Source organism: Lonchura striata, chromosome 2 (assembly GCF_046129695.1).
Source record: "Lonchura striata isolate bLonStr1 chromosome 2, bLonStr1.mat, whole genome shotgun sequence".
Classification (NCBI taxonomy): domain Eukaryota; kingdom Metazoa; phylum Chordata; class Aves; order Passeriformes; family Estrildidae; genus Lonchura; species Lonchura striata.
The window spans coordinates 103,883,960-103,911,310 of record NC_134604.1 but is presented as its reverse complement, the minus strand read 5'-3'; the positions used below and the strand labels follow the sequence as shown (position 1 = coordinate 103,911,310).

The 27,351-nt window shown below is 41.8% G+C and overlaps 1 protein-coding gene across 5 annotated transcripts; it reads right to left on the bottom strand.

The window, feature by feature from the left end:
• Positions 1-1,179: 1,179 nt before the first annotated feature.
• ZFX (zinc finger protein X-linked) lies at positions 1,180-25,522 on the bottom strand. 5 transcript variants are annotated; one of them, XM_077781651.1, is made up of 9 exons: positions 25,428-25,500; positions 21,030-21,099; positions 19,759-19,847; positions 18,747-19,313; positions 9,398-9,547; positions 9,061-9,204; positions 8,837-8,971; positions 6,588-6,728; positions 1,180-5,268 (listed from the first exon to the last, which is right to left on the bottom strand). In XM_077781651.1, exons 3-9 carry the CDS (start codon positions 19,817-19,819, stop codon positions 4,082-4,084), a joined length of 2,385 nt encoding a protein of 794 aa, XP_077637777.1. In that variant the 5' UTR covers positions 19,820-19,847; positions 21,030-21,099; positions 25,428-25,500; the 3' UTR covers positions 1,180-4,081. The 5 variants fall into 5 exon arrangements, with proteins under 5 accessions (XP_077637777.1, XP_021408705.1, XP_021408709.1 ...); XM_021553030.2 differs by lacking the exon at positions 21,030-21,099 and having other exon boundaries at positions 25,428-25,522; XM_021553034.2 differs by lacking the exons at positions 21,030-21,099; positions 25,428-25,500 and adding an exon at positions 25,219-25,237.
• Between the last annotated feature and the right edge of the window lie 1,829 nt (positions 25,523-27,351).

Genomic DNA, 27,351 nt, shown 5'->3' with positions numbered 1-27,351 from the left:
CATGATTTTGCTTGGGCTTGTGCCGAGATGATTCTCAAATTTTTGTCTTCAATGGAACAGTAACATTTTTTCCCTATTTGCAGATTTCCAGTAAATATCACAAAAGTCTGAGTGGTACATGGCCTCTGAACCACCTGTGCTTGTAGTTTTTAAATGCTCTTGGCCTTGGCATCCAGGCTATGGGTGCCCTGGCTACTGTGTCCCACTGAGGGGGAAATCACCTATATGGGCTGCAGGCACCTGGGCAAGTAGAGGGTCCTTCAGCAGAGCAGTGAGGCTTCCACAGCTACAGAAATCCAAGAGGAAGAAGGGGAGATCCTAGAGGAGTGGGGGACTTAGTAATGTGAAGGAGCCTAGAGCTGGTAACTGCTCTTGGCCCTTCTTCACAGATGAATGATGCAGAATTGGGTGCATTTCTTTAGGGCACTGAATGTCTCTGGTACTCAATGTACAATTTCCTGATGAGTGGTTGAGGGACATCAGGTAGATGGAGAAAGCAAAAAACAAAACCAAACCAAAGGGAGATTGCTGGCTCTGCAGTGAGACACATTCTTACTGTGAAGAGTTGCCCAATGTCCCAATTCAGTGGGGCTGAATCACTGAGATGAGGAGTAAGTCAGCATTTCCTAAAGGTACCAGTGAGAGTGAACTAACAGGTATAAATGTCCTGAAGGTACCTGTGCCTCCTCCCTGGGAGGGCAGGTGCAGACAGAGGGCAGTGACATCCAGTAGCACCTCTGCCAGTTGTGGGACCTGCGGGCTGTCAACGCAGGATGGCCTGTGCCAGACAGACCATTGCCAGAGGAGCTCCCACTGCCCAGCTGGATTTAACTGGGCCAAAGCATTCGGAGAGCAGTGGGGAAAAGGGCCACACGCCCTCAGCTGCCCCAGCCGGCCGCTGCCTGCCCTGCCCAGGGAGCAGAGGCAGGGCAGGGCAGGGCAGGGCAGCGGCCCAGCTCAGGGACCCTCCCCGCAGCGCTGTGCCACGCTCACCCTGCCACTGGGAAGGGGGAGCTGGGGGTCTGCTGGGGCTCACACCGCCAAAGAGGCACCACTGATCCAGTCCCAACACCAGCAGTGCCCCTCCTGTTTCAAGGTCTGGTGGGGTGTTTGGGGACAGCGTAGTAACACTTAGTAGGTAAGCACCTTGCTGAAAAAACACGAAGGCATTGTCAGAAGTTCATCAGATGTGAATTCTTTAATATAAAACCAGGCATTAAAATGGATTTTAAAGACCTGCCACCCCTTTCACTTTTGCAGACTTCCAGGTAAAGGAACATTTCAGCCACTGCAGGGACTGAGCTGCTCCCACCCCAGTACTGCAGGAAATGAGCTGAAGACAGGGAGCAGAAGGGAAGTTAAAGCACAGGCGAGCTGCAGGTGACCGTGTCCCTCAGAAACAAGGCTCCACCTCAGAACTGGCATCAAATAGACTAAGCGTTCATTAAAAGGAAAATATTTTGAATTTTATTTTTTCACGTTATTATCAAGTACACAATTACAATAATGTCACACATCCCTATATGGTTCTATGTATTTTGTTTTTTTCTTTTGTCTTTTTTACAAAGTGTACAGAGGGAAGGACATATACAATATTTAACAGGGTATTTTCTACAGAACAATAATTTATATTATGTCCTTGTAAAAATCTGTACCTTTTTTAAACATTAAACTGAAACATCCATTTTATAGCATTTGCTAAGCAAATTATTTAAGAATTAAAACTAACCTGTAACTAATGTCAGTACATTAACAATAACTATAACTTCATTTTCTCTTTATACAGACAAATACATTTTACAAAATCCACTTGACCAAACCCTTAATTATTTAAAAAAAAAAAGTTTCAACATTGTGCTTTAAAAAAAAAAAGTGTGTATGATTCCAGGCTACGTAAGAGAAAGAAAATGCATAAAATTGTGTTCTTTGTCTTTCAGCTTATTTAAAAAAATAAAGTTCAAAATGGCTAAAATCCTCAGCACTACTATGGGATTTTTTTGCAGATTTTGTACACTTTCCAGGTTTCCAGTTAGAAAATGTTTGAACATAAGAGAGGAAAACAAAAGTAGTCACAGGCAAGTATTTTGCAAGAAGCAAGTGGGAATCTCTGCTGGGTTTTACTACATCTGGTTTGGCATCAGCAGGCAACGACACTACGGCCATGTAGGAATCCACTGGCTTCAGCGGGGATTTCGAGGAAGGCACAACGCAGCACAGCCAGGAATTACACGCTAAAGGGTCGTGTAGTAGCAATATTACACAAGAGCACACCCAGCGAGTCCGGGGGCACTGCAAGCAGGCAGAGAAAGAAAAAACCATCCTACATCACAGGCAGTGACATGGCATTGGGCTCTCCTGAACTGCACACTACAGACAAGAATTTCAGCTTACAGTGAGACAGGAGGGATGAAGCAGTAGGGGCAGGGCTTGGTAACAAGACAAAATACAAAAGGCCTAGAAGATGCACATCCAGAAAGGAAACCTTTTTCCCTCTATCACCCCAGACTTGAAACTATCACTAAAATTCCTGTTCAACTGGAAGTTCACCTGCCTAGAAACAGGAATTAACACTGGCCCAGTCTCTGAAGCCTTTTCATTAGGGAATTGTTGGTTACAAATCTATCCTAATCTGGCAGGCAGCTGAGACTGAATTCTGCACTCCATCATCAGTGGCTGGGATGGGAATTTAGGCAAGGGGAGCAGGGCCATGTCCTAAAATCTGGCCTGTAATTAAAATGGTCTGGGTTTTTTGCTCCGAGTTTGTTGTTAAAGTACATGACTTTGTGCTTGGTACATTTACACTGCAATTAGCAAATGAAGTGGAGCTACTTTATAAGAGTCTTCAGGTGGCAAAATTGCATCTAAAAATTGTAATATTCTCCCAGCTGTTTATAAACAGATTGAAAGAACTGGGTTAATTCTGGATACAGTACTAATTATTAAACAGCTGCTGAACACAGCTACTAATGTCTCAGAAAAAACATTTAATTTAGTAACAGAACTGCATCTATCATAAGTTACTTTTCTTATTAAGGATATCTATGTTACAACACCTCTATTCCTTATGAAATCATCTACTCCACTCTATTCCCTTCCTAAGCTCTCACTGTAAATATGTGGTTTCCAAAATCAAGGCATCTCTTGGTCTTAATCTCTAGTCTAAAACAACTAACAATAAAAATGTGACTTGAACCACAAACTGCTCTTTCAAAGAAATACCAACATACATAAAAGCATAGAGTTTGAGGTACTTTTACCAGCACATACAGACAGTTGTGATCTATTGTTAACTGCAAATGGAACAAGAGTATTTTATGTTTCCAACATTTAAGACAGGAATAAAGTGGAAAAACCCCAAGTCTTGTAACACACAAAACCTTTCAAAGACAAAGAAGCACAGAACAATAAATGTAATATTTGTGCATATTTTGAAATTGCCCAGGAAAGATAAAAACCGCCCCAAACCATTTTTAAAATTATTTTTCTCTCTGAAACCAGAATGAAAATACAAAGTGAGACTTGTAACTCCTCAACCGGAAAATAGTTAACCTGCCATGAAGTCTGTATAGTTAAAACAGGACAATAAGGTGGGCCCTAGTGACTTTACTGTCAACATGACAATTCCTCATTTTATACACACCTTTGACAATTTTATCAAGAGAAATTTAGTATTTTCAAAATTCATGACAAAACTGCATTAACATGGACACTGTGAGTATCAACGAGATCAGTAAGATAAATATACTTAAATAAACTATTACGGTTGAAAAATTCAGTAAGAGACAGGGTTTACTTTATTAAATGCAACTTTATTGTTGCCATCTTTTCTTCATTTATTAAACAAACTGAATAGAATTCAGAACACGCTATTGAACAAAAGGTATAAAAGTCAACTACAAGCAATAATCCTATTTTTATACAGCAACAAATCAAATGCACAGTATTTTTTTTGTTTTTGTTTTTTTTTGTGGTTTTTTTTTTGTGTGTGTGTGTGATCGCAGGTGATTGGCTTTAAAATAAGCTAAATGCCTGAAAGGCAAATTTCCTTTATAATTCCAGCCATAAGTCTGTGAAAGAGACTTTAAGGCAGCCCAACATCTTTATGATGTCGCATAATGTGCTGGTTCTTCTCTGAAGGCCTTCGGAAACCTTTCTTGCAATACTCACACCGGTGAGGGTAGTCTTTTGTGTGAATGGAAATCACGTGCCGTTTGAAGCCTGAGGCATCTGTAGTGCTATACTCACAGTACTCACACTGATAAACTTTCCTGCCACTGTGTGTTTTCATGTGTTTTTTCAGCTCGTTTTGCTGCCTAAAGCCCTTTCTACATCTCTTGCACCTGAATGGAAGATCCTTTGTGTGAACTGAGAGTATGTGGCGACTCAGAATGAACGGATCTGCAATTTTAAAGTCACAATGTCTGCACTGGTGCAATTTTTTACCTTTGTGAGCCGCCACGTGTTTTTTCAGTTCCGAAGGCCTGTGAAAGCCTTTATCACACATATCACACTTATGAGGATAGTCTTTTGTGTGGACTGAAATAATGTGTCGTTTCAGATCACTCGAGTTTGAGCTCTTATGGTCACAATGCAAACACTGATGTGTTTTACTTTCTTGATGCATAAGTGTATGCTGCTGTAGCTCTTTGGTATCTGAAAAAGTCTGGAAACAAATATCGCACTTCAGCGGCGTTTCCTTACTGTGTTTAGTCTTTACGTGGGTTTTCAAGTTGGAAGAGTCGGCAGATCGGTATTCACAATATTGGCACTGGTAGGGCTTCTCGCCAGTGTGGATCCGCATGTGCTTCTTGAGCTCCGACGGGTGGCGAAACCCTTTGCCACACTCCACGCAAATGTGAGGAAAGTTCTTGCTGTGGACAGCCAGAAGGTGGTGACTCAGTAACCCTTGTTCTGCTGTCTCATAATCGCAGAATTTGCACTTGTGCATTTTATTAACTCCTTTGTCCCTGTGCACCATCTTGTGAGTAAATAAAGTTCCTGCATGAGAGAAGGTTTTCCCACACTCATCGCATTCAATAAGCTTTTCTGTTTTGTTGGTCAGCTTATGACTCTCCAAGTGGTTATGTAAACTTATTTTTTTATTCGTAGTGTAATCACAGTCAGTGCATCTGTATTTCTTCTTAGTAAGAAGGTGCTCCGGGTGGTTTTTCATATGCCTTTTCAAGAAACCTCTGGATTTAAATTTCTTTCCACAAATCATGCAGGGATAAACTGTCAATGGATGACCGTCAGGGCCAATGATTATTGCTGAAAAACAACAGAAAAACCCTTTATCAATATTATACAACAATACTACACTTCAGTAAATATCAGATGTTAACAGTAAGATGAATTGTTGAGAAAGATGGGATACATACGTTTTACTATACAGATATTCTTCACCTCAACTAATTCTATTTTGAATAAGTCTGACTGAGTTCACACATTAAATACATGCAGAAACCAATGGCTGGTGCAAAGTACAGCAGCCAGCTTGTTAAACTGAATATCATCTAGTAAGCAAAGTATGCAATCTTCTCCTGACTCTCCACAAATTGGTAGATAAAGTTTAATCTTGTAGTTTAATCACCTACCACTAACTACAATTCAGATGCCCTGAAACTAACACCTCCTTCTTATGCCATCTGTTACAGCTACAATCTGAAGAGGTACCAAGCAAGAATCAATAAAAACATGTTTCACATACAGAAACCTCAAAGCTTTGGAAATTATTTGCACTCATCCGTCATCCTGATTTGTCTACCCTGAATTTGCCTAGGCATGTTAAAAAAAGCTGTCTTGTCAAAAAATATTTTATTAGAAGAACTAACTAGCTGGAAATAGAAAAGGCCAACTTTAAGTTGCACAGTTTACTAACTCAAGCTAACCAAAACAGAACTCCTACAGTTAAGTCACAATTTGGATAAAAACTTCTAGTATTATTTAAGGCAGGGCTAGTGAAGAAAAACGTTGTGTTTTGTCAACTTTATCAACCCGGACAAATATTCTGACTGTAACACAATAACAGCAGAAAACAAATTTTGCCATAGAACACTTCTGTTCTCACAAATGAAAGGAAAAAAATAGGCACAAATGTCAAGGCAATTTTATTTCACCATTAAAACAGGAAAGGGTATAAAAGTTACACTACTGAAAATTAATACAAAATGTTCACACTTTCCAGTTACCTACTGAGCTGCTATAATGAAATGCGTTGTTCTACATATTTTCGATAAAGACATAAAAAAGGGTTTTAAAAGGCATGATTATAGAATACCATTTATCTAACATCACCTTTTAAAGTTATATAAAACATAAAAATGGGTGTGGCAAGTTATATACTTAACTTTTTAACCTTTTGCTATCATACTTTTTCCTATGTCAGAGATGGCTTCCTTTAAAACACCTGCCACAATTCAAATCACACATGTATTTATAATTTGTAAAATAAAATATGCACTCATTTATAAAGCAGAAGTGTTGTCAACCAAGTAATTCCCCAAATCCCTCTTTTTACAAGACTCTCCACATGCATCTGTTTATGAGCAAGTGCCTGGATGAACAAGAGCCAGGCACCACATACCCACCTGTCTGATACTGTCTGGACTCAGGTCTCCTCTTCTTCTTTGGTTTTTGCTTGGCCAGTCTCCCAAGTCCAGATGACTCATCTATGTGCAAAAGAGCACTTGCAGTGCCATTCCGACTTTCGATGCCATCGTTATTATTACCTACCAAGGTAAGTCAAACAGTTACCTACCAACACTGCAGGTAATTCAAGCACAAATTCTACAATGGTAGTAACAGAAATGATAAACGATTATCTGGACATTTAATCAAACTGTAATCATGTACAGCATAAGCTGGAAAATGTCTCACCATGTAACTTAGGAATTATGTTTGCTATAATGAGCATTAGCTTTGTTAACCTAATTTTACAGGAGTACATAATGTACAGGAATTAATGGCTTTTCATTACACAGAGAATTCTCCTTCAAATGTAGTATTTTTTGAATCTTTTTGACTGATGATTATATCCAAAATGTTTAACATTATTAAATAATAGCATGTCACAGTATTCACTATGCCCGATTTTCTTTTCAATCCTGAAATACATTTGTGTGCGAGCTTTCATTCACTTCAGTATGTCTGAGTTCACCTGACTGAAGTTTGTCACACCCAAGTTTCTGAACTGGAGCTGTGATCAAAGAATCCTTCTGAACAGCACATAAAGTGGCAAACAAAGTACACTACTTACTATTTATACACCTGATGCTTTAGCACTTACAAATTCTTTCTACTGGCAACAAAGAACATGCTCAGTATTGTGTAACAGAAAGAAGGAAAGAGTCTTTGCCTCACAGAGATTTGTGTTTAATACACAAATGGTACCACTGTATGTAAAACAAACATGAAAATTACAAATACATTCAAATACATTTATTGGCAATCAGTTTAACACTGGTGATTTAAGAGCATAAGTTAACTTTTAATAATAAAAAATTTTGTGGTCAAGTATTTACTTGAATCAATAAAAGCCAACATTTCCTAGCGAAAGCAAAGTACACAAGTATGACAGGAAGATTCAAGAAAGTGCAATATGATCAACAGCTGTTCCTTTGGTACAGAGAGCTGAGCATTAATTTTCATGATTAATGTAGAGACTCAGAGCCAGGAACATGTGCAGAGCCTGAAGATTCTCATGCTAGGTTGCTTACTGCTGACAATGCAGCCACTCCACTATTTCCCACATTCTTAAACTCTCCTTTCAATTACATCTCACTGTTTTTAATACATTCTGCTCAATTTTCTCCCCCTCCTCCAAAATCACTGAATGTTTAGTATCCAACTTGTTTCAAGTTCACTCAAATTCATTTTTAATGCCCACTCAGACTGGCCTATGTTATTTCCTTCTCACTCAAACTGTGCTCACCAGTATAGGGCCTAAGATAAGGCTTTGGGGTGCACTATCATCCATCCCCTGAGTAACTTTTAAACACACTGCTCCCTGAAATCTTGCCCTTCCTGGCTTATGTCCAAGATTCCAGCCCCCACTGTATTCCCAGCACAATTGTCTGCTGGCACCAACACCACAATCCACATCATGAAGACATGTAAGTTTTGTCCTCTACTCCACTATTTCTTTAGTTTTGTTTAGAAGGGGAAAGGGGCAACACAGAAACATTTTTTCAGATGAAATTCTGGTTTTAAGCTTACAAGAGTTTGGGAAACCAGTTTGTGCACCAGTTGTGTTCACATATCAACAGTCAAGAAAAATGGTTTTGCATGCTGGAAATACTCTCAAGGTTCTGCTACAATTTTAGTATCTCCCTCCAACTGCTTTTTATTAATCAGTTACTGCCATTAGTGAAATCGTGTGTTTATATGGGCCTTCTAGAAAGCACTTAAACCAAGCTAGACCTCAGTGTTGCTTTTCTCTGCTACACTGAGTCTTACATATTCCCATTTGCTTTCTTTTTATTGCCCCCCTCAAATAAAAATATTCAGTTCTAGTCCCAAGCAAAATCTCACTGTGTCCTAAAAATCTGAGGAACAGAGGTACTTGAGATTCAATTTTTCAGCCGGAAGCTCATGTATTTCTCCTTTCACATCGTGAAAATATGAAGGAAAATGCCTGTTAAATAGAAGCAAGAAGAAGCCTGCCTTACAACTTCCCTCTTCCTTTCTTTTTAAGACTCTTTATGCTAAGAAACCATTCTTAAACGAAAACTCTAGAAACAAACACAAAAGCACAAATACTCTAGACTACCCTCAAAAACCAATCCCTGGTAGTTTGCTGCTGTGTCACCAAAGAGTAATTAGTTCAAGTATTACTTACCATAAGCTGCTGCCCAAGCTATGGGCATGAAAGTTTTAATTTCGGTGTCATCGATTTGCTGTTCATGGGCGGCTGCGGCATCCTCCTCTCCTACAATCACCTCCATATAAACCTCATCAGCTATTTCTGCAACATCTAAGACAAAAAGAAGTTAAAAAAAATATAGGAATGCTGCACTGCTGAAAGTGAAAATCCCTGCTCCCAAAGGAAAGCCACCTACTTACTTAAGTCTTCGTCTTCATGCTGAGAATCATTTACAGTCATGTAAACCATTTTCTCCCTTGGAATACGAATACTGCTATTTTGATCGAGCAATCCAACTGCGTGGTCATTCTCTGGCTCACTCTCCACAATGTCTACTGTGCCCCCTAATTAGGAAGACCAGAGCAAAATATTTTAAAGACACTTCACCAAAATCTATGCTAAACCACAAAAAACTGTAAGTTTGTCAACACTTTGGTATCAGACTCACAGGTCTTCACATACCACTTGAGAGAAACCACAGTCTCATGCAAAATTTCAAGTGTCACGTTGAAGTATTCTCAAACAAGTGTATTTTACCTAAATCATCTTCTCCAGGATCTGCTTTGAATATATAGACCTTGATGACTTCTGGACAAATGCCATCCACTTTACAAGATCCACTTTCTGACTCTGCTTCCATGGTAATTTCAGCAGAACCTTCGTGTTCTATCTTACCAGCATCATCCACTACAAAAACAAGTTATTACAATTACCCAGTCATATGCTGACAGACATGTATGAAATACATATTTATTAATTTATTACTCAAATTTGGAAGCAGTTTAAAATTAAAAAGTTGTGATAAAGAACCTACCCATTAATTTTTTTCCATATCCTTGAAAATAGTGATAATTTCAAAATAAATTCAAGCTGTTATCTTCTAGTTAAGGTGGAAGTGCAAGAATGCTGCAGTGACAGAACTAGAAGCATGAACACCATACCAGGCAATGCTAATAAGGAAACTGTGATCTGCATCAAGATGATGGTAGGAAGAAAGTACACATAAATACTTCACTCTGTGGCGTAATTTCACTTATTCTCAGTTTTAATTGTGTTTTCCTTCACAACTAATAAGATATCAACTGTTCTTTTCAAAAGCATTATCTGCTGCTCAACCCTGTCTCTGATGGAAGTGGTGCTACTGCTGGCCTTCAGACCTGGTTCTCTGCAAAGCACTGGCACCGATGCTTTTCCAGCTGCCAGGAGGTAACCTGAACGGCAACTCCAGGAAGAAACTCCTCCCCTTTCCTCATGCCCTCTACAGCTGGGGATGGAACCCGAGCACAGCCCTCCCACTGCAGTGCTGGGGACCTGTGCACTGGTGTCCTTCCTGCAGGACCCTGCACTGCATTCCTGCTGCAGCCCTGTGCACTGGTGTCCTTCCTGCAGGACCCTGCACTGCATTCCTGCTGCGGCCCTGTGCACTGGTGTCCTTCCTGCAGGACCCTGCACTGCATTCCTGCTGCAGCCCTGTGCACTGGTGTCCTTCCTGCAGGACCCTGCACTGCATTCCTGCTGCGGCCCTGTGCACTGGTGTCCTTCCTGCAGGACCCTGCACTGCATTCCTGCTGCGGCCCTGTGCACTGGTGTCCTTCCTGCAGGACCCTGCACTGCATTCCTGCTGCGGCCCTGTGCACTGGTGTCCTTCCTGCAGGACCCTGCACTGCATTCCTGCTGCGGCCCTGTGCACTGGTGTCCTTCCTGCAGGACCCTGCACTGCATTCCTGCTGCGGCCCTGTGCACTGGTGTCCTTCCTGCAGGACCCTGCACTGCATTCCTGCTGCGGCCCTGTGCACTGGTGTCCTTCCTGCAGGACCCTGCACTGCATTCCTGCTGCGGCCCTGTGCACTGGTGTCCTTCCTGCAGGACCCTGCACTGCATTCCTGCTGCAGCCCTGTGCATTCCCAAACTTCACTCTCCTGCCCCCCGAAGGGCACCCACACCAAGCTCCAGGCTGAGCTGTTGAAACTTGCCCAGAATCCCACATATCCATGGCTGACAGCCAGCTTTACAAGGAACACACTTGGATTTTTGAGGTATACTGTACATGGGCACCTCCCCCATCTTACTTTACCAAGAACAGGTTTTCAAGGAAAAAATAGTATTTATTCACAAAAATCAAATCCAGCTCTCAAGACCTTTGAAGAATTTTCCAATTCTCAAAAGTCCCAGATGTTTCTTCAGTATTGAAATTATTTAAGAATTCTTAACATGACAAAATACTTTTGTAATTTGTGACTTTACTGTCACTCCCTCAGAGTCATGTATGACTTCAGTTCATGACAGAAGGACATGGAATTTATGCCAACAGAAGTTTAAGAACTGCCCTATAAATGGTGAAGAATTTTTAACTACCATGCCTAGGACATACCAAATACTTCACAAAGTATGCTTACTTTACTAGCACTCACTGAACTACCCTCATAAATAAATCATAGCTTTACTACTCAGTAACTGCATTCTTAAATTTATTTTAATACATACTTTTTAAAAAGCTCAAAATGTTATTACTATTATTTTCCTGCCATGAAGCCAATAAATTAGCCTTTGAATTAGATAAACTATCACATGTTCTGTCTCACGTATCAAACATAACTGTATTTAAGTGCAATTTCTCAATCAGGCTTCATTACTCAAAAAAATTATGAATAACATTAAATTATAAAGCACTAACATAAATTAGTCTATCTCTCTCCTTACCAAAAGAACAACAGAAAAACCTAAATACTTGGATGCCAATATCATGATCAGTGGCCATGATACAGACTGTTTCAAGCAGTAGGATGTTTAAAAAATTACTTTGTGTCATAGGACAACATAATACCTTGTAGCTGAACCCCAAAGCATTTAAAAGTAAAAACCTTAAGATATTCTTTTGAATCACATTAACAATGTAGCTCCACAGTGTGCATATTCAGTTACTAACAGATTTTCATGACTTCTTTGTCATATCCGTGAAATACCAAATGCCGCTGGAACTCTGACAAAAAAGAAAACTTGCTTTTGTTCCTACACTACATTTATGTAGCTGTTCTCCCTTAACTTGGCTGTTTCCAGTGTCAGGCACATTTACTTGGAAGGCTTTCAATCAGTGTAGACTGACTTTACACCTCTGAAGCCAAAAGGGAAGTCTGCCACCAAGATCAACTGATGCTGGAACATACCGACAAGGAAAGAAAATCATGCCTGAGTCAATCAGAGAGAAAACAAACCTATGTGCATGATGTGAAACAGGCCCATTTTTTTTACGCAAACCAGTTTTTTATTTCCATTTATACCTGGAAGTATCCATTAATAACTTCCACACAACTGAAGAATTCAAGGTCTTAAAAACATGCTCTATTCATGCTTTGAAATAAATTCTCCAAGATTCTAAGTATTATTTTATCCAACATAATAAAAAAAAAAAGTTATACAATTTAGAGCTTGTTTATACCTGAATTCCCTTTATATTCAGCATTGTTTTAAAAATCTAACAACTGGTTTTACAGTCATTAAACTGTAAGGAAATTGATGTGTAGGAGGTATGAGGCCAACTTTTCTCATCCAAAAGGAAAAAAATTCACACCTGACACATTGTAATATTTTTAAAATTGAAGTCCCTGATGGGTTTGAAAAGCAGTAATATTTGCAGTATAGTAACAAGCAGGTAACAGAATAAAAAACAGGGTGGAAAGGAAAAGATAGGAAAAAGATAAAAATCAAAGAAGAGACAAAACAGGTGAAAGAGAATGGGTATTATTACATAAAGTACCATTTCCAAGGTATTTTGTCCAATGGCTACACAAGCATTTATTTATACTGATTCATTGGCAGTGTATCATGAAATTTGCTTTATATTTAACTAAGCTTCTCCATTCTCCATGTATCTCAGTCTCAACATCTAATAAAATTATATGCAGAAAAACTTGACTGATCAATGTTTCAAACTGGAACTCTGATGATATTAATTTTTCATTTGAATTCACAGCCCATCGATGTGATGACCCCACAAATTACCATCCATGGCTGATCTTCCTTCATATTGCTCCTCTTTGACAAAAAAACAAAAAAACAAAACAAAACAAACAAAACCAAAAAACCTTAACAACAACAAGCCCCCTCCAAAAAAAGCAACCAAAAAAAAAGAAAAAAAAGAATTAGTTAAACTTCTAAGAGACCGCTTCCTTTTAAGTACAGCCACTGAGCATTACTAAACTAATCACAAGTCACATGCTAAAAAAAAGTTCAGGCCAGCATTACTGCAGTACTATTATACCTTGTGCCTCCATTTTATCAGATATGAACTGGACACTAAAAACTTTAAATGTCTGACTTTTTCTGCCCCTATACTAGCTGGTAGCTTTCATTCAGTAAACAAGTGGATACAGACTAAATCTCAAGAGTTTAAAAAAAGAAACAAACAAAACCCAGAAAAATTATCAGATGCAGTACGATTTTACATGAATTGCAAGTATGCAGTCTGTGGTTATTTTGCCAGAATTCTCCACAGACTTCACTGATTAGAGCAGACTGCTCTTTGCATACTATGAGCTGCAAGAAGCAAATAAGTATGTGCTTCTCCAATGTTGCAATAATTGCTTCCATATAAAGATAATGCTAGAATTGTGATTAAAAACACAAAAAGATGAGAAAGGTGTCACACAACGTGAGAGCCATGGCATATTTAAAACCTGTCTAGTTAGTACTTATAAAGAAATCAACAATAAGAGACCAACAGGTAAAAAAGGGAGGAAGGAATAAAGAATAAAGCAAAGAAATAAAAGATCCTGACAACAACAACAACAGATTCTATGTGATCTATCACAATGACAGCATTGGTTTCCTAGGAAGTACTAAATTGAATTTTAAAAATCATATAATAAACTAGTAACAGCCAAAGAACAATTATTTTGAGTATCTCCACTCCTCTGTTTTTGGGACAGAAACAAGCTCCTATGCATTGATAATAAACTCCATACTTAAAGCCCTGTTGAGGCCAGTTTCCCCACACAGAAGTATAAATGTCATGCCAAGATCCTGATTTGCTTCCATGGAACATCTTTTGTTTAACCATATACATACGCTTTCCCCTAGAAGTTGCTTTTAGTTTTTTCTATCAGATATTTGAGGGATAGGCAGATAAAGACTTTATACCCTGACAGTGGTTTATTTATAATTAAAAAATGCAAATATAACTGCATTTCTTTTTAATGAATTCCACAATATTTTAAACATTTTCATTCCTACCATTCCTACCTCCTCTATGTGGAATTAATGAGGAAAAGAAAGGATTGTAAAAAATAAAATTCACTTAAGCACAGACACCTTCCACCTTTTTCAAGTACCCACTGTTTATTGCTAAAAAACACACCAAAACAAACAACCTAAGGAAAAGTCTATCTACACCAGGTACACAGATCTTAAAAATATGTCAATTAGAACAATTAGACAAAAATAATCTATTTTGTCAGGCTTTATGTTCCCAAATGATTCTCTTAGCTGCTAAAAAAATATGCATCATGGGACACTTGTCTGCTTACAAAGTAAACAACCCTATTTACACATTCTTAATGAAAAAAACCATTATCAGCTATTTTCTCTAAAACAGATTAGAAGCATTGTTTTCCCGACTTTGTTCAGTTATTTGTGACAGAAACATCTACTTCACTCAACAGCAGAGAATTTCTAATCCACTGAAGAAGCTATTTTTACCATACACTTATTTCTTGAATGGCAAAGCAGGTTTCCTAACCTACTAGAAAAGAGAAATCTGCTCTTATTTTCATTCTAGTCCACTACCTTCACACAGGAGTATAGCCTATGCATCTAAAGGTCCCTCCAGGGTAGTAATCTAGTAGAGGTGTAATTCCTGAGCTCCCAACTGGGATCTAACACTTGTCCTTCCTGTCCTCTGCCCCTAGCACACAAACCAGACTAAGCTCTGAGACGTCAGCCCAAGGTAACTCTTATTTCCATCACCTCTCAGGGCAACCTCCCGAGCAGCAACAACTGTTGGTGCCACTCCAGTGGTCAGCCAGAGGCATGGCAGCAAGTTCTACCTCTGAGAAAGAAAAATGTGAGTTCCTGCATCTTTAGCAACCTCCAGGGGAAAAGAGGGAGATATTTAAGCTAAAACACCAATTAAAAGCATTTTGCTTTGTTGACTCAAAGTCTATTGGATGGCCCTAAGGAATAGCATGAACCCTATGGCTCGGTTCATCAGATCCATTGCTTTCAACTTAAACATCCAACAAGGATGAAAAAAGATTGATTTTCATAGGCCTAGGTGAAACATTTCTCTCTCTGTGAGTTACTATGGCTTTGGACTCCTGTAATGAAAAGTGTTAATTCAGATAAAACAAACAAGGGACATGTCTAACTCAGAGAATAGCAAGGGGATGGACAGGTGGATGGACGGACATAACACAGCTCCCATATTTGTAAATATTTGAATTCTTAAAGCTGCAGTTTAAGACTTGTGAGGCTGCCCTTTACCCTTTCCAGACTCCTCTTGCCAGACTTTTATGCCTCACTATTTTTACTGCGGTAAGAGTATATCAGGATACAACTTTTCATCGTACAGAATCAATTAATGCCAGAAGATGTGTCTACCATTGCCAAGTAGAATGAAATCAGACAAAAAAAAATCCATTTCCATCTTATTGCCAGGCACAGGGCTTCCTGGGTTTTGCTTTCCTGGGTTAGTAAATGTAGGATGTTTGTTTTGTTTTGACAAACACCAGTTAATCTCACCACTGTTTCACTTAAGGAGAAATGGTTTTCCAAGCTACCAAATAATTAGTACCAGTGTGAGTCACAGCACAATTTATACTTTCCTGACCCAAATCGTGAACTGGCTTGTTATGGAACATGCAAAAGGAAAAACAAATTATCAAACCTCCTTTCATCTTTTTCAAGCCACTAGCTGGTAGGTTTGCATTCTTAGTTGAATGAATGTCTGATTCTGCTCTGCTGTAAGTGCCCCGAATCTACCATGGAACAAAAATGAATCTTAAGGGCAAAGACAAAGTATCCAAGAAAAAAAATTAAGTGCATCAAAAAGTAACTGGTGATATAAAATTGTGCCAAGAAGCATTGACTTGAAAATGAAGACAGCAAAGGCATATTAATGCCAAAGCTAAATTAAATGTAACTGGGAAAAGAAGTATGAAAATAGTGAGCTCACTGAAGCAAAGTCACAGAATGAAACCCACAGGAACTGTACTCTTTTGAAAAGACAAACCACCCTGAAACCAACAAAGAAGGTAGAAACACAACATTAAAAATAAATGTACACACAGATTAGTAATTTCAAATCACATATTTTCAGGATAAAGCTAAGAAAAGGACCTTAAGAAAATATATGTATACTCAGCTTAGTAGGAACAAAAATGGAATAGAAAGCCACAAAACAGGAAAAAGCAAAAAGATTTTGCTAATAGTTTCCACTGAAGAAAACAGATGGAGAAACCTACAACACAAAGAACACAAAGTGTCGTCCCCTGCTTTTCAAGTGCCTATCTAAAAGAAGACAGGCAAAGGCATTCTGAAGAACAGTCTAGCTCACAGATCTGGAAAACAGCAACATTTGGCTAATGCAATGGCAGACGAGATTACATTCCAAAATCTGCCCCTGCATTTCAGGAAGGTTTGACAGAATCAAACACAAATTTACAAGTTAGGATGAAAAAAAAACCCAAAACTGGATTGGCTGATGTTACTACTTTTGAAAACTAAGTTCAACTGAAGAACTGAGACAGGCATCAGATCAGTGAACACATGCACTGCTGATGCAAATAAAAAATAATAAAAAAAATCAAATAATATTTTTCATACAACAAAGAGACTGTTTGGCAAGACAGCCTTTACTTGATGGAAAAGCACTAGACTCTGCTTTCACAACCAGAAGAACTCGTTAAGCAGGCTTTAAACACAGTAGGTGGTAGTAGGAACTTCCCTTTAGAATGAACTGTAGAACATTAAACACAAGTAGAATGCATATTTTGTAGCATAACGATTATTTTAAATGCTGGCTTACTTAAGGTTCTAAATCTCAACAAAGTACATTGCAAGAAACATTTAATAATAAATAAAGTATGAAACTGCAGAAATACGTGACTGAAGATGGAGAATACCCCAGCACAAGTGAACAACCGGTACATCTAAGAAGCCCTCCCAGCTAGGCAGGGATCATCCAAAATGACCTCTACCAAGACATTGTGTCCTTGTTCAGCCACTGCCAGGGATGAACAGGATACACATCCACCACCCCTCTCTGTGCATTTACACAGGCATGGTTTGCAAAATGCTCCATGGCAGCAGCCCCAGAGGCCCTGCTCTGTTGCAGGAGGAAAACTTGCACAGGAGGGGTGAGCAGACACAGGAGCAACAGTGCCTTGAAGAGCTCCAGCCATGGATAGGGAAGAGGGAAGGATCACCACCAGAATCAGGCCTCAATTATCCACCGGCAGATTATCCAGTCTGTTGTCTAACTATGCAGCAGGTTCAGAAACATTTGAGCTGCTTTCATCAGACTTAACTTGGGTCCAGAATCAAAGTTTTATCTGTACCACACAAGACAGGAGTGCATTTATCAGTCTGGATCAATACAATTTCAGGACAGATCCCCTGACCTATTTCACCTCAGTACAATCCTACAGTTTAATTTACAATATTTTGTGTGATCCATATTTTGCATTATCCCATTTCATTGTTTTCCCAGATAATAGAGAATTAACTGTACCTCATATAAACTCAAAACATGGCTGCAACAAGGTTACTCAAGGAACTCAAGAGATGATAAATTAAGAAATGCAGTGATCCTAGGTAAGGAGAAGCAACATTAAAATTTGTAAGTACAGAATATAAAATTAAAACAAGTTATTAAACATTTCAAAAATATGTCCAAAAGTAAAGAAGGGGGGAAAAAGGGAAAAAAAAAAAAAGGAAAAAAGGTAACTGAAGCAGAGCATGAAGTACACCTCATCAATGGAATCATTTAACACCACACAAAAGTGAAGTGCCTGAAATGGCAATTAAACAAACCAGCCTATCAAGGCTTTTCTATTTCTACAATAAATAAATGTTCACTATTTCACTGTGATGTTCCTAGGTGCTGCACTGAGTAATCACTATAATAAGTAACATACTTAGAGTAAGCTCTAATTCACACAAATGGATATCCTCAGTAGAAAAAGGATTGATGATATGCTCTATTTTTCTCCACCCTCTATTTAAGCCTTTTGAAATACAATTCAAACAGATTGTGCCACTACTCCTAAGGGAGATTAAAATATTCACTTCCCAGCTATGAGCAGCAATAGCTACTCTTTTTGTTAGCTGCATACCTCTGTCCTTTGCTTAATCAAGAGAAGAAAACACATCCTAACAGCAAAGAAAACCATAATGCTGTCTGTATCCACAATAAATAGAGTGCAAGAGGTGAGGGCTTAGCAAAAAAACAAGACAAGGATTGGATTTTCAGAAACCACGGTTTTTTACTCTTTTCCACGAAATATTTTTGTTTCATTAATGTCTTGATAGTCATCATAGTAACCTGCACATATAAGCATTTTTAAACATTGTCACATTAATTTTCTTTCAGTTCTTATTAAATATATGGCATATGGTTTACTGGAATTCTTACTCTTTTGTTCATATCCTATAAATTGCTACAGAAATAACTTATAATCAGACATGCATTTGCCAGTATTTCTCTCCATTAGCTTCACCAGAACTTTTAGCTGGTACACGTTCCTAAAAATCTCTCCATGTGAGTACACCTGTGAGATCTACATTTCAATAAAAAATACAGAAACTCTGCTTTGGGTATTGTTTTAAGCCCTCCCTCATATATTTCAAGCCCATAGCATAAGAACTTTGATGGCTTTACCCAAACACTTACAGGAAATCATAAGGTAATCATCACAGTTGCCCTTCTCATCTTGATGTTCCACAGGGATTCCATTGGCATCAATCACTGCCTCTGATGCACAGTCTGCCACCAAGACTTCCTCAGAAACAACATCTGTTCCCAGAGTATCAGTGACAATGTCTGCTTCTTCAACGTTATCATGAACTACGTGTTCTACGTGTCCAACTTCAGGTACATGCATTGACTCAGTTGTCAGCACGTGCTCTGGTATAGACATTGTCTCTGCTGTTATGTCAGAAGCTAAAACATCATCCGGGACAGTGCAATGAGCCAAAGAAACCTCTTCGGCTACGTCTGTGTCCAGCACTTGTTCAGGAATAATGACTGTTTCAGACACGTCTGGCTCGTCCATGATATCTGGGCACTGAACATCCTCAATAACAACATCCTCAATGACATCCTGGATTACTACGGAGTCTGGATCATCGGGAACAAAATTATGCACAGTTATATCTGAGTCAACCACATCTGAAACAAATACTGTTTCCTGTACTTCCACAACAATCTGATCTCCATCCATATGTGCTGCATCAGCTCCTGAAAAACACAATTAAAATAACACTTAAATTGTAAAACTATCTCATATGAGGTAGTTAATAATTGAAATTACTTCTGTTTCACTTCAACTTTCACACTGTGCTGCACTTTAGTAAAACAAGCATAACAGCTTATGAACTATTAAGACAGGTAGATAAAGCAAATTCTCAGTAGATGCTACCATAATTAAGATGAACAAGATTTTCTCTCCCAAAAAAAAGATTTGTAATTTTAAGACTCCCCCAACACCCAAGCAACTATTACTTGACTGAAAGAACGGTAGCTCATTCATATTGTTGTGAGTAATAAAAACAACCCAAACTCAAAAGCGACTACTCTGTACAAAAGCATTGATGCAGCACAGCACTTCTAAGCAAAGGCACAAGAAGCAACAGTCAACTGCACTGAATGTGAACACTTATCTATGTATTATCTCCTTACAGACCTGTTGGATCAAAAAATGCATTTGGCTCATGTGGCTGCAATTCAAGCCCATCTTCATCCATGGCCTTTAACTCTCATCAGTCACAGTGTCTGCAGAAGATAAAGAAGAAAGGTTATTTCACTTGTATGAGGCGATTCTAGAAGGTTGCCTCTCTCTGTGCACTGGAAAGTTGAAATTTTGGGTGAATGGAAGCTAACACACAGCACCTCATGACTTTAAAATGAATCAGATTTTACTCGGGGTCCCTCAGTCTGAGATTCTAGCACTAATACTCTGGATGAGCAAAACATACTGTTTCAACTAGAGTGTGGGGTCCAACACTGGGTCCATTTCTCAAAACCCTATGGCTTCACAAACACAGAAGCAGTTCATAAAGGAATGTGAAAATATGACTGCCATATGATCTTAAAAAAAAAAAAGAAATTAAGACAAAGCCTAGACATATTCCTTTGAGAACCTTAATCCAACAAATTCCTATTCCAGAAAGTCAAGTCCCTGTTGGATGGGGAGGAATATAGAACTTTGAAATCATTAAGGTTCAATATGGTAAGTTAAACACAAAGAGCTCGTTAGCTGAAATGCACGCCAGTTCTGATGTCCTCATGTTCATTCTTGGATAGTCAGGAAGAGTTCACTCTTATGTCACTTCAGGAACTGAAATCATCAATGTAAACTACTTCCAGAGCATAACATCAAATGTTTTCAAACCTAGATCTGTAAATATTTTTAAAACTCTTGCCCTAAGACAAAGTACCATAAGTATAACAAATTAGTTCTCAAAAATTATAAAATGTCATGTTCTACTAAAATTTTTGAACAGCATATCAATATTTCAATGCTTAATGACTTAGGATTTCAGTCTTCTTAATGAAAGAACCAAACAAGACCACAGAGTTAAAATACTGGCAAAAATGTAAAGCTGCAATCTAAATTCTGCTGCTTAGCTATGTGCTTTACAGTTAGGAGCAGGCAAAGCTAGTTAGGTAAAATGCAGTATAACAAAAACTTGTACTACTCCCTTGCACTGAAGTCCAACTCCCCATTTCTGTGATACCTCCACAAAAGACAGACAAAATATCAAGATTCTACCCAAGGTTTCCATAAGAATCATAGCCTTTCCAAATTACACCAACTAACATTTACATTCATTAAGGCTTTATCAGGGAAATTGCTATACAAAAGAAAAAATTAACTAGTCCAAAATACAAATCTAAAACAAGTATTTTCTAAACTTGCCCCACTTTTTAGCTCAAATTTTCTCAAGTCTTTACCTCTGGAACTCTCCTTTGGGGTGTTGTCCAGCCCCCAGTGCAGTCACTTGGGCGGTCTCTTTTACAGAAGCTGAGGGAGAAATATAGCCCGATATTGAACTGGAAGAAAAATAGTGGAACACTAATAATTTTCCAAGGTGTTCTGTATTTGTGTGATGCTCAGCTGGAAGGCTCTCGTATTTTAGACAGCTGTGCTAACAAGTCATTGTGGTATCCAACTGGACATAAATTACCTCCCAATTATTCTGGCAAGCACTTCCACCCAAAGTGCTCACTATTAAGAGGAACAGCTCTTCACCCAATGCTTTTTTTCAAAACCTAGAGCTAAAGAGTTTCTCAGCCTCAGATGCAAGAAATAGCCTGACTGATGGCAATCAACTTCTGCCATGTCACAGAAACAGAGAACAAAGAACAGAGTACCAAAATCCCATACAGTAACTCTGGCAAGAATTATTCATACCCAAATTGCTTTCCTCCCATCTCTTTGGTATCCACCCATCAGTCTACTGCCAATGTCCTTCCTATTCATCTTGTATTTTCTATGTTGCCTTCACTGTTTAGTTTCTTCTCTTCTGTTGCTTATTTTCCAAATTTTGGTGTGCCTGCATCACTATCTTGTCCATTACGTCACCCGCTCATTTCATCCCTCCAGCTTCTAACTACAGCACACTCCCATCATCCACACAAACCTCTCCTACTCATCAATTTGTACCAAAGATTGTTATCAGCAATTAGGAAAGGTGTTTTTTTGGTAGGAGGCAAAGGGGTACTAAGGGCTGGCAGAAATAAAATTGCCTCTCTCCTCAGACTACACACAAGTAAGAAGATGGAGCTCTCTGCCCAGATCTCTGGGAAAAGTTCAGATGCCCTTTGTGCCTGTGCTTTTGAGGGCTGTATTATCACACACCAGCCTGCCATCTGCTGCGACCTGACCAGCCTGAAGTGTCAGTTCACCACCTGAAGAACTGGCATTCATTTTCTCTGCTTCCTGCATTCACCTCCTACCTGACCACCACAAATTCCTACTTCTTATGATTCATGCCTGTACTTTCGCTATCCTATCTGCTCCCTAAATTCCTCACTTCACTAAGTGAGGCACTCTTCCACTGTCCTTCTGTCTATCCTCTTCACCCATGAGATTTAGAGGTCTCCATCACTACTTTCCAGCTTCCTGTAAGTGCCCACTGACACCATCTCTTCCCTGTTTTTCTTGTTTTCTGGATTTGAAACCCAAAATATCCCTGTGGTGTTCAGGAGCTGCAGTTTCACAGCAGTGACAACCCAGCACACCACATAATTCTGGCCTCTTCTGCGCTGGTCAGGTCCTCTCACCTACACTGGCAAAATGTGCTCAGAACAAAGGCTCAGGCTCCAACAAACCAAAGACACTTCCTGGCACTTGGGCTTTCAAGTCTGAGTCTTAAAAAGTCAACCAATTGCTTTGGTGCTTGTTCCAGAGTAGAAAAAAATTTCACTGCTTTCTCTTTTTTTCCTCTCTTTTTTTTTTTTATTCTTACTAAATAATGTTTGTCAAAATGTGCTTCAGCATACAGACCCAGCCAACTCTTACCCCTGTGCAGGACCATAAAGAGTTTGGAAGTGCTCACAAGGGCACAGGCCCCACATCCACAGAAATCTGCCACAAGAAGATGACCAAAAGAGGATGCAGGCACTTAAAATAGGAATTAACTAAACTATCTCAAATAAGAGAAGTGTCCAAATCAGAATCTGCAGTCCAAAAAAGCATAAAGTAATTTGTCTATGGCTGAGGCAAAAAAAAAAAAAAAACCAACAAAAAAAACCCCAAAAAGATTCCTGAAATTACTTCAGAGTTTGAGCATTCTAACCAGGAGATGAGAAAACACTGTTTCTTCCTGTTGGCTCTTCCAAGCAAAGGGTGAGCACAGGGGCACAAGATGCAGCCACACAAAGGAAGGAACACCACAGGGCTCCGTACCTGTGACAGCAGCTCAGTGACACAAGAAATACCAGAGCTGCTTCTTGCAAGCACCACAGAGAACATCTTCAATTCCCTGGCAAGCACCCCAAGCTCTGTGCTACCATAAAGGCTAGGAAACAATTCCAGCTGTTCACTTTTCTGCAAGATTTCAAGAAGGACAGAAACTCCTCTCAGGCCTTCCAAAACATTCTAGTTGACACTTAACTTAGGACCCAGTTCTAGCATCAAAGCCAACATAATCAAATTTTCAGTTCCATGCTGGGAACCCAAACTCTCCAAGAAAAGCAGGTGCCCAGCCATGTCCCTACAGTTAGTCCTTCTCAACTATGTGGCTCTTTGTCCAAATCTCAAGAATTCTGGTAACACTCTTCTACCACTGGACAAAAAATTCAGAGGGATCCAGAATCAGGTTTTATAACCTTTGAAAAGAACTAAACATCTACACCTTTTACTTGGCTTGGATCCATGCCAGCTTCACATGGATCAAGGGCTAATACCACTCTGCAATATACTTAATTTTGTCCATACAGTTAATTTTTACAAACTGATTTTTACCTATTTACTCAGAGACTTGGCTGGTTTTGGCTTTACGGAAGTCAAAGTAACATTTTCAAGTCAAAGGACAGATGGTAAATTACATATTAATGGAAGACATGGTATTAATATATTAGCAATAATCTTCCAACATAAAAATGATCATGAGAACAATGAGTCAAGAGAAGCAATGCAGACAGTTCATTGCCACATTACACATCCTTGACTCAAGAGACCTAGCAAGGTAATCAAGGTGAAATAAAAAGAAATAGACAAGCTGTCATGTTTTAAAGGACCAACTTTAAAAACAGAGATCATTAATAGAGGTTTCATATTCTGCAGAAACGGTTCCTTTGCTCTCACAAAAAAAAAAAAAAAAAGGGGAAAAAGGAAAAAAGGAGAAACTTCAGAAAAGCTATCCTTGTGAAAAAGAAATACATAGTATAGCTATTTGCCTACTCCTAATTTGCGGTAAGGCCATAAACCAAATATCCAAGCAACAAAACTCTTACAGATCAAGCCATAAAGCATCAAAATCCCCCCACGTGCAAGTGCTGGCTTCTCCCCACGCTGGGATGACTTAGTGTACAGCCACAACCATGTTCCCGTCGTGCCTTGCTACATCCCATTAAAACTGCGGCACGCCTGGCATGTCCCATTTGGGTCAGACCCCGAGCCCGAGGCTTCCCGAGGCTCAGTCCAGCCACGGCTGCAGTGTCACCGCTCGCCTGACGTGACCCACTTGTGGGAAACGCAAGGCACACACACACACACACTGCTCTCAGCCGCACACACACGAAAGGCAAAAAAAAAAAAACCCTACACTTCTATAAGGATTCCATTCCTGCCTTGAAAATAACCCCAGTGATTACCAGGTGGAGAAACAGAAGAATCAAAACTACAGTGTAACAAAGTGATCGTTCAGCTGCTTATTTCCTGACGCATCTCCCTCAGTTTTGGCAGGAGAATCAGTGCTGCTGTTCTCATTTCGATTCCGTAAAAAAAAACCAAAAAACCCTCAAGTCATTCTCCTCTTTGTTGTAGTTCAGTGCTGGGGTATTTGCAGAAACCGGTTAAAGAAAAGGGTTTTCTCCAGATTTCACTGGAATGTTGTGCGCCAGACGACAGTAATTGCAAAGGAAATAAGCTAATTCTTAACGAACCCTAAATTAGGGACATGACCGAACCCAGGCGCACCTTTGAACCAACACCAAGGGGCCCCAAGGGGATCAGGGGGCTGCTTACGGGGCGAGTGGGCGCAGGCGGCTGCGGGAGAGCTCCCGGCGCTGCCGAGCCCGAATCCCCGGCCGGAGGCGAGGAAGGAGATGGCGGGGCAGGAGAGCACCCGGCCGGGAGCCCCGGCGCGGCCGCGCAGGGAGCCGCGGCGAGCCGGAACGCGCCTGGCGCCGCTGCGCCCCGCAGTGTGGCAGCGGGAGGCGGGGAGGCTGTGGAGGCTGCGGGCGGTCCCTGCCGGAGCCCCGAGGCTCCCCCGCCCCGCCCGGCCCAGCCCGGCCCGGCCCGCGCGGGGCCCCGGCTGTGCGAGCGATTAATTCAAGATGGCGCCGGCGCCCTCCGCCCCCCCCCTCGCGCGCCGCCATTTTGTCTCCTCCTCCAGACACCTCCGAGCCCCCCCCGGCCGGGCCCGCGGCCCCTCACCGGCCCCACTCGCCTCCCCCCGGGCCCGCGGCCACCCACCTCCGCTCCGCGTTCCTCACGCCACCTCCCCCGCCGCCCCGGGCCGCGCCGGGCGTGCGGGAGCCGCCGGCGCAGAGCCCGCGGCCCGCTCCTGTGGCGGAGCCCTGGCGCGGCCTAGCTGCGGCCTCCTCGCGGCCTGCGCCGCGGCCTGTGCGGGCAGGGGGAGGCCCGGGCCGGGCGGGCGGCAGGGCCCGGCCCGCGGCTCTTACCGTGCGGGTGGCGGGCGGCGGCGCTCGCTCGGCGCGGCCTCTCTCAGCGCGACTGGGCCGAGCGCGGCGGCGGCGGCGGCGGCTGCGGCGGGGCGGGCGGGCGGGCGGGAGGGGAGGGAGGGGCCGAGCTCGGAGCTGAGTGGAAGCGGCCAAGCTCCCCGGGCCGGGCCCGCCGTCAGCACGTCACGTCACTGCCCGAGAGAGCCCAGGAGCAGGCGGAAGGGAGCGCGCCGCCACCGCCGCCTCGGGCCGCCCGCCCGGCCGCCCGCGGGGGCTGGTGCGGCCGAGCGGGCCGGGGGCCTGTGCGGGGCGGGCGAGGCGGCGGTCGGGGCGGCGGGGCGGGGGCAGCGCGGCGGCGCTCGGTCCCGCGGCTCCTCCTGCCGCCGCCTCCGCCGCGGCTCGGCCGCGCTGCGCCTCCCGGGGCTCGGCGTGCGCCCGCGGAGCGCAGCGGTGCCCCGGGACCCCCTCCCCGCCCGACCCCTCCATCCCGGGCCAGCCCCCCCGCGCCGCCAGGCCCGCGGCCCGGCCCGGCCCCGGAGTGCGGGCCCGAGGCTCCGCGGCCCGGCCGCGGGCTTGGCCTCGGGTCTGCGCGGCGGGGAGCGGTTTTAGGGTGCGGGGATTCCGCTCTGGGGTGGACGCGGGGCGAGGGCCGCGGCTTGGGCGGCCTTGGTCACCCCGGCGCGGGGCGCGGCTGCGGCGGGAGTTGCTGGGAACAAGAAGGACCGCGGAGAGCAGCGGGGCGCGGTGCCGGACCGCGGGTCCCCACGGAGAACACGGACGGCGCTCCGCGGGGTCACTGGCACTCACGTAAAAGCAGTACTGGGGCGGGGGGGGAGCGGTTCGTATTTTGGGGACTATGGAAAATTGGAAATAATTTGGTATTGGAATCTAAGGCCTGTCTAGAGCTGTTTTCTCATCCTTGTCATAAAAGTTAATAAGAATTAATTTTTAAATTTTTTTAAGGAAAGAGTTGCTGTTGATCCATGAAAGATGTACCCTAAAGTTTTCGAGGCCTTAGAAATTAAGTGGGTAACCTCAGGGATATGAGGAGGTACCTTCAAATTGGTTGCATAATTGCGGGGCCGGACCTCCAGGAGATTTCTTCAAGAGGCGTTTTTAACGTTTAAGGAAACTGGAAGGAAATTGGTTATTGCACTTATCAAATGATGCAAATGTGTCGTTTTTATTTTGCCAATCAGCCTCTGGTTCAGCTTTGACTCCACTTTAATTTTATGCACTAGTCTTTTCTATCTTAGCACACAGGCACAAAATATAAGTTGGGCGGTGTTTGGAGTTTATTTCAGTACAGCATTTGATAAACATGCATCCTGCAAACTTTAACCTTGTGTAGTGGGTTGACCCTGGCTGGATGCCAGGCACCCACCAAAGTTGATCTGTCATTTTTCTCAGCTGGACAGGGAAGAGAAAATATAACAAAGGTTAATTTTAGTTGAGATAAGGACCAGGGGAGATCACTCAAGACATACCTAATAGCAAACAGACTTTAATTGGGGATATTAATTTATTACCAACAAAATCAGAGTAGGATAATGAGAAGTAAAATCTTAAAAACCACATTCCCTCGACCTCTTTTTTCTTCCCAGGCTCTACCTCCTTTTCCCCTAGCAGTGCAGGGAGATGGGAATGGGGGGTTATGATCAATTCATCACAGACTTCTCCTCCCACTGCTCAGGATGAGGCGTCCTTCACCTTCTCCAGCACGGGGTCCTTCCTGCAGGAGGAAGTTCTTGATTAACTTCTCCAGCATCCCACAGACAACAGTTTTGCACAAAATGCTGCAAGGTGGGTTACACTGCACATGGGCTGCAGTCCTTCAGGCACAGCCTACTCCAGTGTGGGCCTTCCAAAGGGTCACAAATCCTACCAGGAAGCCTGCTCCAGCATGGGCTCCTCAGGCCACGGG

Coding starts and splice junctions, on each gene's coding strand:
- ZFX (XM_021553030.2), bottom strand. CDS start 19,819: ATGGATGAAGATGGGCTTGAATTGCAGCCACATGAGCCAAATGCATTT. Junction 9,205..9,397: donor TCCTGGAGAAGATGATTTAG/GTAAAATACACT, acceptor CTTCCTAATTAG/GGGGCACAGTAGACATTGTG. Junction 5,269..6,587: donor GTCCAGACAGTATCAGACAG/GTGGGTATGTGG, acceptor GTTGTTTTTCAG/CAATAATCATTGGCCCTGAC.